This window comes from Mauremys mutica, chromosome 2 (assembly GCF_020497125.1).
Source record: "Mauremys mutica isolate MM-2020 ecotype Southern chromosome 2, ASM2049712v1, whole genome shotgun sequence".
NCBI lineage: Eukaryota > Metazoa > Chordata > Testudines > Geoemydidae > Mauremys > Mauremys mutica.
The window spans coordinates 250,355,097-250,371,355 of NC_059073.1; the positions used below are offsets into that span (position 1 = coordinate 250,355,097).

Below are 16,259 nucleotides of genomic sequence, written 5' to 3' on the forward strand. Positions count from 1 at the left end.
GCAGCATATTGGTAGGATGGAGTGATCAGCTTTGTACTTCAGCTGTCTACAGTACTGCTCTGTTTACATGCAGAATAAGTTTTGCAGAACTGGCAGTTTCACCTTTCACAAGTGTTAAATTCATCATGTAAATGTTTATTTTCTCTAGCCCTGGAATATGTATTTCGCCTTCCCACAATGAACCCAAATGTCCTGCTTGAGAGAGAGAGAGAACTTTTAAAAACAAAATTATTGATATGTGGACAGGATTATTCTTGGTTATGAATTTGGAGATGGACCTTGGTTTTGTTCCTGTTAGCTTGTTTTTCCTCCTCCCTACTTGCACCATTGTTTTTGAAAACTTGCTTTGCCTATGCTATTCTGAAGTCACGCTCAGGGTATGTCTATGCTGCAATTAGACAACCACAGTTGGCCCGCAGCTCACCTGGCAGGGCTGTTTAATTGCGGTGTAGGGGTTCATGGTCAGGTTGCAGCCTGAGCTCTGGGACCCTTCCACCTCACAGGGTTCTAGAACCTGGGCTGCAGCCCAAGCCTGAATGTCTATACTGCAGTTAGACAGCCCCTTAGTCTGAGCCCCGCACGCCCGAGTCAGCTGGCATGAGAAAAGCAGGGGCTTTTAATTGGAATGTAGACATACCGTTAGAAGGTAAGGGGAGCAATAGTAACTAAAGTCAGATACTGCTTTCTTCCAGAAATCACTTCTGCAAATACATATCGGATACATCCCTCTCCTCTTTAAAGCTCCCTTCCATTTAGACTGGATTATTTTAGAAACTTTAACTACTATTATATTTGCATTATTTGGAAGTGATTCTTTAACTTTTTTTGTTGGTTTTGTCTTGCACAGGTGACTGATGAAGAAAGTCATCCTTTTCAATTAACAGTTGGAAAATTAGAGGCTGCCCTACAGAGAGCTAAAGAGCAGGTAGGAATGGTATTAACTGATCACCAGGACCAGCTGTGTGTGTTCTCTAAGTACAATGTTAATAACTCAGTTTCGCTCAACATTGGAACATTATTTTATCTGGCTTAAAACTCAACTGCTTGAAATCTTACAGAAGTCTGAATTCATGAACTATTACAGGCATGCGCACAACTCTGGCAACAAAAAAATACTTAAACTTCCCATATAAACCAGACAGTGTGATAATGTATTGAGTCTGCATCATACTACTTTGTACAGAATGAGTCTTAAAATGTATGTTTTTGTAGACTTAATTTCTCAGTCACTGGTCTTACAGAACTTTGGAGTGTAGTAAAGGCAACACATTCAAGTCATTAAGAAGAGGACGAGCATTACTTGAATGGCCTGTTCAATTTTAAAAAAAAAAAAAAAGTCTTGTCAGATTCTGAAGGGAGTCCTTTCAAGTTCCACCTAGCCAAGAGGATTGGGAACCATGAAACATGGCCTTGGTAATGTGGGATGCAACAAATAAAACAAGGGAAGACTCCTTGCAGAAAGTTATCTTTTAAGGATTTTGCCAAAAATACTATCTTAGTTTTCTGTTGAAGTTATATTAAATTGTCTTATTCTAAGCATTCTTGCTTGAATGACTTCAACATGGTTGCACGGTTTGTCTTGTACTCTGGATTTCTTTCATCCTATTCTGTTTCATATGTTTATTTTGTTATAGTCTATTACATTTTGCCATTGTTTGTTACATAGTTTGGGCCAAAATACAACATACCTTTTAAAATTATCTGGTAGGAAATATACTTTAAATTCTAAATATCTGTATTTTTTTTAATCCACACATTCATAGAAAAAACATGAAAGCATTATTTATATTGAACTTGTTTGCAGTGTTTTGCTCAATCATCCAGAAGAGGGAACACATGATAACTAGCAAATCTTGTTACCAGAGCTGTGGCAGTAGCATTGGTAATACTGGTTTCATAACAAGAAAGTAAACTAAGTAGATTTACTGTTCTGTGTTTTCTGATTAACACAGGGTGAAAAGTAAGGTTTGATAAAAGGTAAAAGACATAGTTGCAGTAGGGAAGAAAATGTTTACATTTCGAAGAGAGTATTGCAAACCATCAATAGTAAAGCCTACAAATAAAACTGCAAAACATTTGTATCTCTTTTTATAGTAAATGTGTTACAAACAGTTAGAGTTAAACAACCTACTGAGAGTTGCTAGCTTGACTTCTATATACATGAAACATTTTATTTAATCAGTTTCAGCATGTATCTTAAGCTGTGGGCATGTTAGTTTAAAATAGATAATTTTTTTTTTAAATTTGTAGTAAACTTAAACACAGTCTCTGTTAATATTTTTGACCATCTGCTTCCTATATTGATTCACTTGCATCAATGACCAGTGAAATCTCTGTCTTCACAAGACTTATTTTCCACAATTAACTTTCTCTGTATTAAGTGGCCACTGGTAAAAAGCATTTTTGGTGATACCGAGATGGACACTTCCACTTTATTTGTATTGAAGCTGTCCAAGTTAAGTTGTAGGAAGAGCAGTTCCAACTGTAGCTGGGGCTTAGGTTCACCACGTAGGTGCAATAGTACCAGATCCTAACAAAGACACTTTAGCTAACATCCCTGTGTTAGCTGTTGCCACAGGTTTTGCTATATTAATACAGTCACCTATCAGTGTTTCTGTTAGTATCATAATGCGAGCAGATTAAGCAAAACTAAGGGACCACAAGGTCAATTTAAGAGGTTCTGTCACTTAAACTGAGAACATGGTCCCTTAAGAGTAACATTCCAACATGTATATGTATCTATGTATTAGACGTACCCTGGGTTTTGTCTCAAATAACATTTCAATATTTTAAGAAACTCTAAAGTAATCCCTATGGTTGTTCTAGCACATGAAACTGTCTCTCTCTTTAACAAAAAGTACAGTATTGGAAATATTCAGTTTAATGATTTGAATGACTAAATATCAAGGGCTTTGTAGTAGCTTGAATGCAATTTTATGCAACGTCTACTAATTAATCTTGTGTTACAATATTTTAAAGTCTTGAATTTTACATTAACTACCCTTCAAATTATAACATTTCAGTGTACTATCTATAATTCCCTCCTTCCCACACACAGAAATAGCTGTAAAAATCAGCTTGAATAGGACACTGCTTTTTGTGTGGAAGGGTACTTTAAAGTGCACTGGAATCTGTTATTTTGAAGGGAGCAGGGGGAAGTTTTAGTTGTTAATTTATTATGACAAGGATCTTTCCCTTTTAGACAGTAAAGATTGTAGGATTTGGCCCAAACTTAGCCCAAAAGTCCCATAAAATCAATGGAAAATTGTTAATGTTGTGTCTTAGAGGCAATTTTGATCTTGCATGTTCAATTTTTATTTGGAAGCTTTTCATTTAATGAACTTTAACTTTTAAAGATCTGTATGATTCAATCCTCATAAAATTGAAACTGTTTTCAAGAATAATATTACAAATAACTGCTTTGGGACAATTGTTACTGGAAGGCTCCAAAATAGATTTATTTCTAATTCAGTTCATGCTCATAACTCCTATTAATGTTAATGTAAATTACATATATCAAGGGGAGAATAGATTTCAATGTTCCCATACAACCAAAAATACATTTTCCTCTTTGTTTTTAGTCTCACACGTGATAGAAGTTCCTTGGATTTTTGCCCTTAAAAATAATTGCCCTCCTTTGAAGGCTAGAGAGGGGTGAGAAAAATCCTCAACAGAGCCAGTTCCCTAAAAACTAAATGGGGTAAACTCAAAATAGAAGTGTGGCATAATTCCAAATTTATCCTGTACATCAATTAGTGGATGACAATTCCTCCTATTGACATCGTGCTTGAATATAACAATTTATATTTCATGCTATAATCATTGTAGTAATTGGCTATGTATGCAATATAAAACTTTTTGTTAGATAGAGAATATGTTAAATGTGTGTGTTAATTAGTACATATTGCATTAGTATACAATGGATGAGTTTTTCCTGAGTGTCCCACTACATACTGTATAAAAATATAACATAAAAAGAGCATTAAGTTGTGTGTTCCTAGTTGTAAAACTGAATTTGTGGGGGATTCTTTTCTCTACACGCTATTTACAGCCTTTTATAATTGGAGGAGAGAAAACTTTAATCTCTGCAGAGTTCTATTTCAAATGTACTTTCCTCCATGGTTGAGCAAGACAGTTGTATATAAGTAATTATTTACTTCAGTGTTTGTTTTAACTTTTCTAAATTCCTCTTAGGACACCAAGAAACTTAAATTTCATACTTCTACTGCCTTAGATGCTCTTAATTTTGTAAGGCAATAAGTTTAAAAAAATTTACTCAAAAACTGATTGTGAGATATGAAGGTCCGAATTCTGCTCTGTCATGTCAGTCTGTATCCTTAGTAACACCGCAAAACTCTGTGGAACGATTCTAGAAGTGTAAATGAGAGCAGAATTTTGTCCATACTGCATTATAATCCTGCCTGTTGGCATTCATATTTTTATGGAACTAGGGCTAGCTCGATTTACATCTGCCAGTAAATTATTTGATATATTTCTTTGATGCTATTAACTGAAAAGGTTGGGTAAACTAGAGAACAAGTTGCGTAGCCGGTACTTCCTTGTGTTTTAGTGGTTTATTATTAAAGAAGGATCATATGTGCTCATGTGCAATCATGTAATCTTTAATAACTTTTTATTGAAGGGGTAGCAGCTTTATAGCCTCGCTAGTCATTTGTTTGACGTCATGTTGGCGTCTCCGACTATCAGTTTTTCTTTTTTCAGGGCATCCGAGTCAGAGCATTAATCCTGATCAACCCTCACAATCCATTAGGGGACATTTACCCAGCACAGTTACTGAAAGAATGTCTAGAGTTTGCGCACAGGTTTGAGTCCTAGCGCTATTTGTTTGGGATTTAATTTCCATGATGCAATATGCTAGTTATAAAAATCACCTTTGGTAATCTTATTTTGTTCCATTGGGCATATGACCTGTGGGAGGGGTGGTTCCTTGTAGAGTTTATTATCCCATAACTATCCTTTCTATGCAGCCTTTCTGGGAAAATTTATAAGTGAAATTACTTAAAGTGGGACCCAAGATGCTATTCCTGAATGAATAGCCCTATGCTGAGAGTTAGCTCTTTGTGCAACTAAACAAAAAGCTTTCTTGTATGCATAGCATTGTTTCTGTGTTTAATGCATGTCAAAAAAATGAAAATTGGTAATTATCAAAGTCTTTAGGAGTGAGAGTGTATAATTCAGATAGAACTTTCATTTGAAAAATTACCAAAATAACATTATAAAATTGGCATTGTGAAAAACGTATCTAATTGGCTAGGGAAGGTTCCAGGTATCAAGATATCCTCTATATTTACCTAGTTTAAGATTTATAAGTCAATTTACTCTTCCTCAGAGAAGGAAGACCCTCAAAAAAGAAAGTATTTTCTGTTTTGCTTTTATTCGTCCTCTGACTCAGAGTTCATATTCTAGGATCTAACAATCTCCTGAAGCCTGGATGGGGGAGCATTTGCCACATTTAGCCTTTACAATTTTTTACGCATTCAAATTCAATGTAATATCATTGGGAGTTTTGCCAAATAAGGACTGCAAAATTTGTCCTTATGCTATTAGTTTCCACAGCAGAAGCAAATTTCTGATGATCTAAAATATAACTGGTTGGTATGCATTGATCAGTACATACCAGAAATATCCTGTTTATTAAATTATTTTCACTTTTGAAGCAAATTAACATAAAAAAACTGTATAACTTCTGATGATCTAGTTTTCTTTCCATGGAAACAATTGTGGCAGTTAGAGTTCTCAGAACTCTTGTAAATTGTCAAAGCTGAATATTGCAAATTAGGGCTGTAAAACGATTAAAAAAATATTAATCGCTGTTAATCGTGTGATTAAAAAAATTACATGATTAATTGCACTGTTAAACAATAATATAATACCATTTATTTAAATATTTTTGGATGTTTTCTACATTTTCAAATATATTGATTTCAGTTACAACACAGAATACAAAGTGTACAATGCTCACTTTATATTTATTTTTATTACAAATATTTGCCCTGTAAAAAACAAAATAAATAGTATTTTTCAATTCACCTAATACAAGAACTGTAGTGCAATCTCTTTATCATGAAAGTTGAACTTACAAATGTCTAATTATATACAAAAAAAAAGCATTAAAAAATGAAACAATGTAAAACTTTAGAGCCTACAAGTCCATTCAGTCCTATTTCTTGTTCAGCCAATCGCTCACACAAACAAGCGTTTTGCAGCATGAGCTTTCGCGGGTGAATACCCACTTCTTCGGTCTTGCATCCGAAGAAGTGGGTATTCACCCACGAAAGCTCATGCTGCAAAACGTCGGTTAGTCTATAAGGTGCCACAGGATTCTTTGCTGCTTCTACAGTACCAGACTAACACGGCTACTCCTCTGATACTACACACAAACAAGTTTGTTTACATTTGCAGGAGATAATGCTGCCTGCTTCTTGTTCACAGTGTCACCTGAAAATGAGAATAGATGTTCTCATAGCGCTGTTGTAGCTGGTGTCATGAGATATTTACATGCCAGATGCACTAAAGATTCATATGTCCCTTCATACTTCAGCCACTATTCCAGAGGACATGTGTCCATGCTGATGACGGGTTCTGCTCGACAACAATCCAAAGCAGTGTGGACCAACGCATGTTCATTTTCATCATCTGAGTCAGGTGTCACCAGCAGAAACTTGATTTTCTTTTTTGATGGTTTGGGTTCTGTAGTTTCCGCATCGGAGTGTTAATCTTTTAAGACTTCTGAAAGCATGTTCCACACCTCATCCCTCTCAGATTTTTCCCGACACTTCAGATTCTTAAAGCTTGGGTTGAGTGCTATAGCTATCTTTAGAAATCTCACATTGGTGCCTTCTTTGCGTTTTGTGGAATCTGCAGTAAAAGTGTTTTTAAAATGAACAACACGTGCTGGGTCATCATCTGAGACTGCTATACATGAAATATATGGCAGAATGTGGGTAAAATAGAGCTGGAGACATACAATTCTCCCCCAAGGAGTTCAGTCAGAAATTTAATTAACATATTATTTTTTTAATGAGCATCATCAGCATGAAAGCATGTCCGCTGGAATGGTGGCTGAAGCATGAAGGGGCATATGAATATTTAGCATATCTGGCACGTAAATACCTTGCAATGCCAGCTACAAAAGTCCCATGCAAATGCCTGTTGTCACTTTTTGGTAACATTATACATAAGAAGTGGGCAGCATTATCTCCCGTAAATGTAAACAAACTTGTTTGTCTTAGCAATTGGCCTATTGAGAAGTAGGACTGAGTGGACTTGTAGGCTCTAAAATTTTGCATTGTTTTGTTTTTGAGTGCAGTTATGTAACAAATCTACATTTGTAGATTACACTTTTAAGATAAAAAGAGTGCGCTACAGTACTTTGTGTGAGGTTAATAGAAAAACACTATTTTATCATTTTTACAATGCAAATATTACTAATCAACTAATATTCTATTAATATAATGTGAGCAATGTACACTTTGTATTCTGTGTTGTAATTGAAATCAATATATTTTAAAATGTATAAAAACATCGAAAAATATTAAATAAATTTCAATTGGTATTCTATTATTTAACAATGTGATTAAAACTGCGATTTATTGCGATTAATTTTTTTGAGTCAATCGTGTGAGTTAACTGTGATTAAGTGACAGCCCTACTGCAAATGTATTTTTTTGCAGCAGGATCCACAGACTTCAGGATGCAACAGTCTTCTAAAGTCAGTAGTAAAACAGCATTGGGGGGGGGCGGAGATTCCCTTCCCCCCCCCCCCCAAAAAGCCTTAAATTTTCAAACAGAATACTTTTGTATTCTGAAACTGAATTTTCTTTTTTAAATTTAAAAATGAAGTATTCTGTTACACTGGAATACCTGCACTGCTTGGGTGTTTAAGGGCATCCTGCCATTGATTCTATATTTCTGAATATACCCAAAGCATGCTGGTATCAAGTATAATCACACAACTTGCTGTGTATTTGTGGCTTTAACTTTGGGACAATAATAGGGAATATATATTAAATAAAACTCGCCATGCACTTATCTAACAGAACTGCACCCAGATTCATGTCTTGTTGCAATAAGTTCTGCATGGTAAACTACAATATGTTGCTGCATTTTGTATTTTAGTTTTTAAATAATTGGTTGTGGGGAACTATATCTGTCCTGCAGAGACATTCTTAGCACTCAGTAGAATTTTATTTTAGACATGCTTGCACCTAGTTCTGCTGGGAAGTACAGATTTATATAAAAATGGATGTTGGTAATATGTAAGTACTTAAACTGAACCTTGTAATCTTTAATAAGAATTGATATTTTGAGTAAAACTTCTCTGGGGTGAGTATAATTATAAATAGGAAATAACTGTGGTAATTTATACATGGAAATTTGTTAAAGCTTTGACTTTTAAATACTTCTCTAACATATTTATTTATTTCTATACATAGATATCAATTACATGTAATAATAGATGAAATATATATGCTGTCTGTGTACGATGATACCACCTTCACCAGTGTTCTTAGCTTAGATTGGTAAGTGTTGTAGCTTTCTGCTGTCATAATGCCAAATAGAATGTGAGCCATCTGTTCAGATTTCTGGGTGGCTAATCTTTATATCTCCACCTTTATAACTGAAACTGGTTAATGCACAGTGTCTTATTTTGGGTGCCTACAAGAATGGTTGCTTGCTTGCAGCTAGTGCAGATGCATCAGCGTGCTTATCAGGACTGGGGAAAGGAGTTTATCTTCCTAGTTGCTTCATTTTCTCCAATGGCTGCTGTTGCCACACAGACTAAGCTTACATTGGAATGTTTATAGCTGTTAATGGACTCTTTCTATATAAGATGTCAGAAGTCCTGCAAGTTATCTACTGTATCCTCTCTCCATCTGGAATCAGATATTTTGGAGCTTTTGGGTTTCCTGGGGCGTGTGAGGGAGAACATATCCCCCCTAAAACATGTAGGCATTTTGGCAACTTATAAACTTTGTTTTCACAAAATACAGAATGTTCATTTTTAACTCTGTATTTAAGCACTTACTGAAATGCACCTCATACAGTAGTAATTCTCCAGGTCAATCCAAATGTGCCTAGCACAGCGAGCAGCTGGCTGTTCTCCTATAATCCGTAAGAAAAATTGGATAACGGCCAAATTTTCGAGTACAGAATGAAGTCTGTGGTAAAAAAAAATTTTTTTTTTTAAAAAGAGGCTTTTCTCTCTGTGCAAATTAATCCCAACATTATAGAGCTAAAGGATACAATCATCAGCCTCACCCTGAGGCAAGCCAGGGCTACTAACAAAGGTATGCAATGAGCTGTGGATGTAGCCTTCTTCTCTGCATTCTTCTTCCTTTATGAGGCTGTGGCTCAATGGAGCCACGTTGTGTGAGGACATGCCCTAAATAGGTCCCTTTCTCCACTTTCGTGATTTAATATGCAGAGTCATCAGGGAGCTCAGAACACTATGAAGTGCAGAAGGTATAGAGGGCCCCCTTGTGGATTTTGAGCCATTTACAGGAACACTCCATTGTGCTATTTGGGCTCTAAATGAATAGAAAATCTTTAACAGGCTCGTGTGTCTCAGACGCCGTCATTTGTTTTTGATTAATACCTCAGCATTTATGTAGCTGCAGGATATCAATATTCTGCAATAATGATCTGTTACTAATTAGAATACTGAAAGCTATGTAGAAAGTGATGTTACTCTATAAATGGTTATATTCTTTCTACAAAGAGATGTAATTTTGAAAATCACTTTTATTGTCTGAAGGAAGTTGTGGTAATCTTCAAAAACACAAAGTTGTAATTACATCTGTAAAAGTTTTGTTTTGCTTCTTCTCCAGTTTACCAGATCCAGAACGGACACATTTTATGTGGGGCTTTAGCAAGGTAGGTCCAGAATGTTGATTATATCTGAGTTTAGTTTTGAATATTTCTCTCCAAAATAACTTAGACTATAACTGTCATCTTTTAAAGGAATTGCTTATTGCCAATTCGAAGCATTAGGACACAGTTTTGCCAGTTTACAGTGACAAAATAATGGAAAGTCTTTTCAGTACTTGTGAAGAGCAGCACAAGCACTTTGTAAACATATTGCTTGTAGGAGAAATTGCAGAAAATGAGTATTTTAGAGCACTTTGGGGAAATTATATTTAACCTCTATTCCAAAGGTGTGCAGTCTACTGATGGTATCTTTCATCTGTGGTTTCTCCCTCTGCCTTCTAAAACAGAAACAAAGCTGAGTTTGGGTCACTAACAACAGCATGGTTTAGTAGACAAAGCATGGGACTGTGGGCCAGGAACAGTTGAGTTATAATCCTTATTCTGTTACTGATCTGCTGGGTAACCTTGGTGAAGCTACTTTATTTATCTGTCTTAGTCTTTTCCATAGGTGCTGGAAGTAGGGGTGCTACTGCACCCCTGGCTTGAAGTGGTTTCCATCCTATAAAGATTTACAGTTTGATTCAATGGCTCTCAGCGCTCCCACTATACAAATTGTTCCAGCACCCCTGGTCTTCTCCATCTCTAAAATGGGGATAATAATTATGTACATTAATATTATCGATTGGTCATCTAGTTAGTGTGTATACAGTGTTTTGAAAATATAAAGTAACAGTGGTGTTTTAAAATTCTATATAACTTTGTACAGTTTCAGGGCTATATGGGCTTATCACATTGGGATAGAATTAGCTAACATGGACAGAGAGACATATTTTGCCATCATGGTTGGAAGTGCATCTTGTAGCAACAGGTCCTTCATTTCTTTAAAATGTAGGTGTACTAATAAAGCTACTGAGCCAGTTCCATAAGAATGGTAGAAAATGTGAGAGATGATTAAATACCAAATTACCAAATACCAGTTAAATAACAAATCTTCAAGGCAAAAAGTCTTTACTCTTCCATCTGTGACAGACCCAGGCCAGTGTGGTACAGGAGTCTGGTAGAGGGCAAATATACTGGTCACTGGATGAGTAGTTTTCTGTTCCCTGAGTGATCAGAGCAGGGGCTGCACTAGAGTAATCAGGAACCTGCTAGAACCAATTAAGGCAGACAGGCTGATTAGATCACCTGCAGCCAATCAAGGCAGGCTAATCAGGGCACCTGGGTTTAAAAAGGAGTTCACTCCAGTCAGGTGAGGAGGAGTCAGAGGAGAGGAAGTGCGTATGAGGAGCTGGGAGCAAGAGGCACCAGGAGCTGAGAGTGAGAGTGAGAGGGTGTGCTGCTGGAGTACTAAGGAGTACAAGCGTTATCAGACACCAGGAGGAAGGTCCTGTGGTGAGGATAAAGAAGGTGTTTGGAGGAGGCCATGGGGAAGTAGGCCCAGGTTCGCCCCAAACCTCCCAACTCCTGACCAGACACAGGAGGAGTTGATCCAGACTGTGGGGAAGATCACTGAGGTGAGAAAATCTGCCAATAAGCGCAGGACCCACCAAGGTAGAGGAAGAACTTTGTCACACATCCTACTTCATTTTTGAAGGAAGGATGCAGTGTTCAAATATTAATTTGTGGTACTTTTGATATGTGTAAAATATATAGCATTAAAAAAAACCTTACATTTATAGAACTCTGACTTGTTTAAACTCTCAAAAATAAGGAAATTTTGATTCAGTGTGTACACTTTAACTCTGCCCCCTTGGGATTACATTCATGATAGTCTTTAGTTACCTGAACACACACTATTTGTCAGATACAATATAACATCCTTCAGTATTTTTTCTACAACCTCAGACTAGTGTTCTTCTATAATAATTGGGATCTGAGCCTCTGGATTTGACTATAACTGCATATATTTAAGGCATTCAAAATGTATTTAATATTGCAAAAATCCCATAAACTATGTGTTTCTTCACTATGACATTATCTGATACAAATGTAACGGACTGTAAAACAAAAAGTTCAAGAATAAAGGGCACAATCAATTCATATAATCATGGAACACCATAGCTCACCAGTTACTCAGGTTTTTTTTATTGATTGAGCAGCAGAGATGCACAGTTCTGTGGGGAACAATACCACGGGTGGTCTGATAGTAGAATGAGCTCTCAGCTTCTGAGTAGCTTCATGCTCCCAGCGGCTGACCAGGGTTTATTTGGAGTTTTGTTGCAGGAGGTGTGTGTGTCTGGTTGGTTGTTGGATTTTTTTTGTTTTTGTTTTTTGTCTTGTTCAGTGAGATGGCCATTTCCCTAAACATACTGGCCCACAACAGTGTCATTTGCAGTCTTGCTTATGTATATTTTCACTGGGCTTGTGTGTATTTTAATGTAACTTGTGCCATGGAATTGACAACTGAAATTCCTTGAGCTTGATCCTGTATTCTCTACTCAGGTAAATCTTCTATTGATTTCAGTAGGAGCTTTGCCTAAGAAGGAATCTAGGGATGGGTTCATAAACTGAAAAAATAAATACACAGCACTTTTTCCATCAGTACTTAACAAGGGTAGGTAAATATAATTATCCCCATCTTTTAGGTGGAGAATCTGAGATACAGGCAGGTTAAGTGAGTTGCTCAAGGTCATATCACATTAGTGACAGATCTAGAAATAGAACCTAGGTCTTTGTGGCCTGTCCACTGAACCATGTGGCTTCCCAGTTAGGTATGCAACAAGTTTACCTAAATATAGTATACACTGTTAGCTACACAATTTTGGAAGCATTCATTAAGGCAGGAACAGGCATTTCAAACTCATTTCTCCTCATTTCTTACCTAGTTGTCCTATATACTGTAATTCTAGGACACTTATCTCTATAGTATGCATCTCCTGTGCGCATCAAAATGAGAAGTGTTCTCCCTTCCTTCTAACACATGTATTATCCCCTGAGATAAGAGGAACAAAACTGGCATTGTGGTCCAATTATAGTCTTTAAGTATAGATGTAGAGTGAAATTGCTGCCTTCAAATGTACACTTGGATTTGGGAATAATCTCTATGTAACTTTTCTTTTTGCCTTCCAAGGATTTTGGTATGTGTGGTATCAGAGTTGGAGTGTTGTACACCAGAAGTCATGACATTCGGAAAGCCGTGAATCAACTGGCTGTTTTTCATGGGTGTCCTGGGCCTGTTCAATATGTTCTGAGCCAGTTTCTTAGTGATAGAGGTTAGTAAAACAAAAACATTCCCATTTTCATTGTTTTTTGTTTCATGATAGTTGAAAATAAAATATAACAGAAATATGACAATTCTTTTTTGTTTTGATAGATTGGCTGGATAATGTGTATTTTCCTACCAACAAAAAAAGACTTAGAGAAGCACAAAATATTCTTGTGGATGGTCTCACAGAGATTGGAATACCTGTTCTCAAAAGTTCAGGAGGATTATACGTATGGGCAGACTTCAGAAAAGTATGTTGAAAGCTTGGGAGGGGATGGGAAAGAGGGTTTGAAAAATTAATGCTGCCAACAGTTTATTTTTATATGAAGGCCTCAAAGCTTGTGGTAGAATTTTTAGATAGATATTCCTGTCCTCATATATTGTCTATTTTTCATTTTACTTTAGAAATGATATTGCAATTTGGCAAATGCAAAAAAGCCTACTGGATGGCAATTCAACTTAACACATACTGTAAAACTATGAAATAAAGGAAGTTTCCTAAAATGTTCTGTTAAATATAGAACATCTAACTTTAGAAGGCTTCATGTTCTGGTAGACAAGGTGCTGGACTAACAGTTGAGCCATGGGGTCTTGTCCCAGCTGTGCAAGTGACCTGCGGTGTCCTTCGGCAAATCACATAACCTCTCTGTGCTTCAGTTTACCCATCACTAAAATGAGGAAGAGGAAGATATTTGCTCACCTTTGTAAGATTTACAGACAAACCTCACTATATAAATTAATGCAGTATAAATCACTCTAAAACCTGGCTAGAGAGGATTGGTGGAGAATCTTGCTTTACCACTGACTGTGCTGTACCTGTTCTGCAGATGGATATGCATCTCTAGCACTGTTAATAAACAGTATAGTCACATAAAACATTTAACTGAAGGAATCAGAATAACATTTATAACTAACAAGCCACAATATTTTGAGATGTGACTATTTATCATGTTTATTATGGTGGTGCCTGGGGCCAGCCAAGAATGGGCCCACTTGTGCTAGGCACTGTACAAACATAAAATAAGAAACTGTCCCTCACCTGAAAAGCAGACACTCTACATAGACAAGATGAAGAGTAGAGAAAGGGATATCAAGCAGAGTAAATATACAATAGCGGCAAACATAAGAATGGCCATTCTGGGTCAGACCAAAGGTCCATCTAGCCCAGGAGTAGGCAACCTATGGCACGGGTGCTAAAGGCGGCACGCAAGCTGATTTTCAGTGGCACTCACACTGCCTGGGTCCTGGCCACCGGTCCAGGGGGCTCTGCATTTTAATTTAATTTTAAATGAAGCTTCTTAAACATTTTAAAAACCTTATTTACTTTACATACAACAATAGTTTAGTTATATATTATAGACTTATAGAAAGAGATCTTCTAAAAATGTTAAAATGTATTACTGGCATGCAAAACCTTAATTTAGAGTGAATAAATGAAGATTCGGCACACCACTTCCGAAAGGTTGCCGACCCCTGATCTAGCCCAATATCCTGTCTTCCGACAGTGGCCAACATTGGATGCCCCAGAGGGAATGAAAAGAACAGGTAGTCATCAAGTGATCCATCCCCTGTCACCCGTTCCCATCTTTGGGCAAACAGAGACTAGGGACACCATTCCTGCCCATCCTGACTAATAGCTTTTGATGGACCTATCCTCCATGAACTTACCTAGTTCTTTTTTGAAATGTCATGTTCTGTGATTTTTGTGGTTTAAATCCATTCAATGAGGTTATGTTAGATGGGGATTAGCTAGCTGGAAAGACAGATCAGAGGGCTTAGGAGGGGTTGGTGATTCTGAGGAGGAAGTAGAAGGGGCTGGAGCAAACAGCCTGTCGGCACAGGGGAAAGAAAGTTCATAGTGAAAACTGCAGAAAGCAGTTTGATATCTTTAGTATCCTTGTCCAGTCTCTGCTTGAACTGCTTTCTGCAGTTGCTGTGAATGCTTCTGTCTCCAGGGGGTAAGTTTTCACTACAGAGTTAACTCAGGCTCTGGTTTTGGTATTGCTCCTCACCCCCATGTCTATCCACATATAAAATCCTCTCACCCAGATTTGGTGTTTTCAACTCAGGCTAGCTGGCATTTGGCTAGAGCCCGCATGCTGCTTTCACTCAGGCTAGTAACTGCCCACTTTACAATGAAGATGCAGGCTAAATCACTCGAGTGCTGATAGTCTTCTGATGCCTTTCCACAATTCCCTATGTTCCTAGAAGGACAGACACATTCCTCTGCAATTCGCTGGGAAAGAATCACAGAGCAACTTAGTTTACTGCAGCACAAAGAACCATAGGATATGGCAGAAGTCTTAGTGAACGGGTGAGTGCAGCACCAGTGAAAACTCAGAAACTCTGGTGTAGCTTTGCAGTGTCGCTGCTCACACCTCAGCTAGACTAATTTGGATTCTCGGACCCTGGTGCCAAGCACCTGAGTTACTTCTGCATTGAAGACGTACCCTGGCTGGCTCCTTCCTGCTGTTTCTTTTTCAAAGGCCACGTGGCTGTGGGGAGATGCTGCATGGGTCATTTTGCCCCAGATAGCAGTCTGGCCTACACAGTATGATCACACAGAATGGATCTCACAAGTTTATGTAGTATAATGGGCAAAGGAATTACTAAGAAGCAAGGATTTTCAGAATTGTTGAGCACCCAAAACGCTAGGATAAGTTGGTGGGAGCTGCAGGTATTCAGTAATTCTGAACATCAGGTCCTTTTCTGCTTTAGCCTTCATGTGGAGTATACTTTGTTCAGTAGTTCACTAATTTGCGGTTGTATTCCAGCTTTCTTAATGCAGTTTTTGGTTTTCCTCTTTTAGTTCCTAAAATCACAGACATTTGAAGCTGAAATGGAGTTATGGTGGAAGTTCCTTGATGAAAAACTCCTCATTAGTCCTGGAAAAGCCTTTTGCTGTTATGAACCTGGATGGTTTAGAATGGTCTTCTCAGACTCTATAGATAAGATTTACTTGGGTAAGTTAGGTGTTACTTTTATCATAAAATAATATGCATGTTCTAATAAAAGCAAACATCTTTCTGGGGTGTTATCAGCAGGAGTGTCATAAGCAAGACAGGAAAGTAATTCTTCCACTCTATTTTGCACTGATTAGGCCTCAGCTGTTGTACTTTGTCCAGTTCTGGATGCCACATTTCAGAAAAGATGTGAACAAATT

The 16,259-nt window shown here is 37.3% G+C and overlaps 1 protein-coding gene and 1 long non-coding RNA gene across 3 annotated transcripts in view; one reads left to right on the top strand and one right to left on the bottom strand.

Annotated features, from left to right (window-relative positions):
* LOC123364468 (1-aminocyclopropane-1-carboxylate synthase-like protein 1) overlaps nucleotides 1–16,259 on the top strand; it is a 37,585-nt gene that overhangs the window by 12,792 nt on the left and 8,534 nt on the right. For both annotated transcript variants that reach the window (XM_045006643.1, XM_045006642.1), the window contains exons 7-13: nucleotides 848–925; nucleotides 4,723–4,823; nucleotides 8,457–8,543; nucleotides 9,852–9,897; nucleotides 12,962–13,103; nucleotides 13,205–13,347; nucleotides 15,906–16,059. In XM_045006643.1, the coding sequence (XP_044862578.1) occupies nucleotides 848–925; nucleotides 4,723–4,823; nucleotides 8,457–8,543; nucleotides 9,852–9,897; nucleotides 12,962–13,103; nucleotides 13,205–13,347; nucleotides 15,906–16,059 (751 nt within the window). The remainder of the gene's footprint in view (nucleotides 1–847; nucleotides 926–4,722; nucleotides 4,824–8,456; nucleotides 8,544–9,851; nucleotides 9,898–12,961; nucleotides 13,104–13,204; nucleotides 13,348–15,905; nucleotides 16,060–16,259) is intronic.
* The window catches only part of LOC123364472, a 32,537-nt gene that overhangs the window by 2,176 nt on the left and 14,102 nt on the right, over nucleotides 1–16,259 (bottom strand). Inside the window, exon 2 of the long non-coding RNA XR_006577120.1 lies at nucleotides 9,050–9,182. This is a non-coding gene — a long non-coding RNA (uncharacterized LOC123364472). The remainder of the gene's footprint in view (nucleotides 1–9,049; nucleotides 9,183–16,259) is intronic.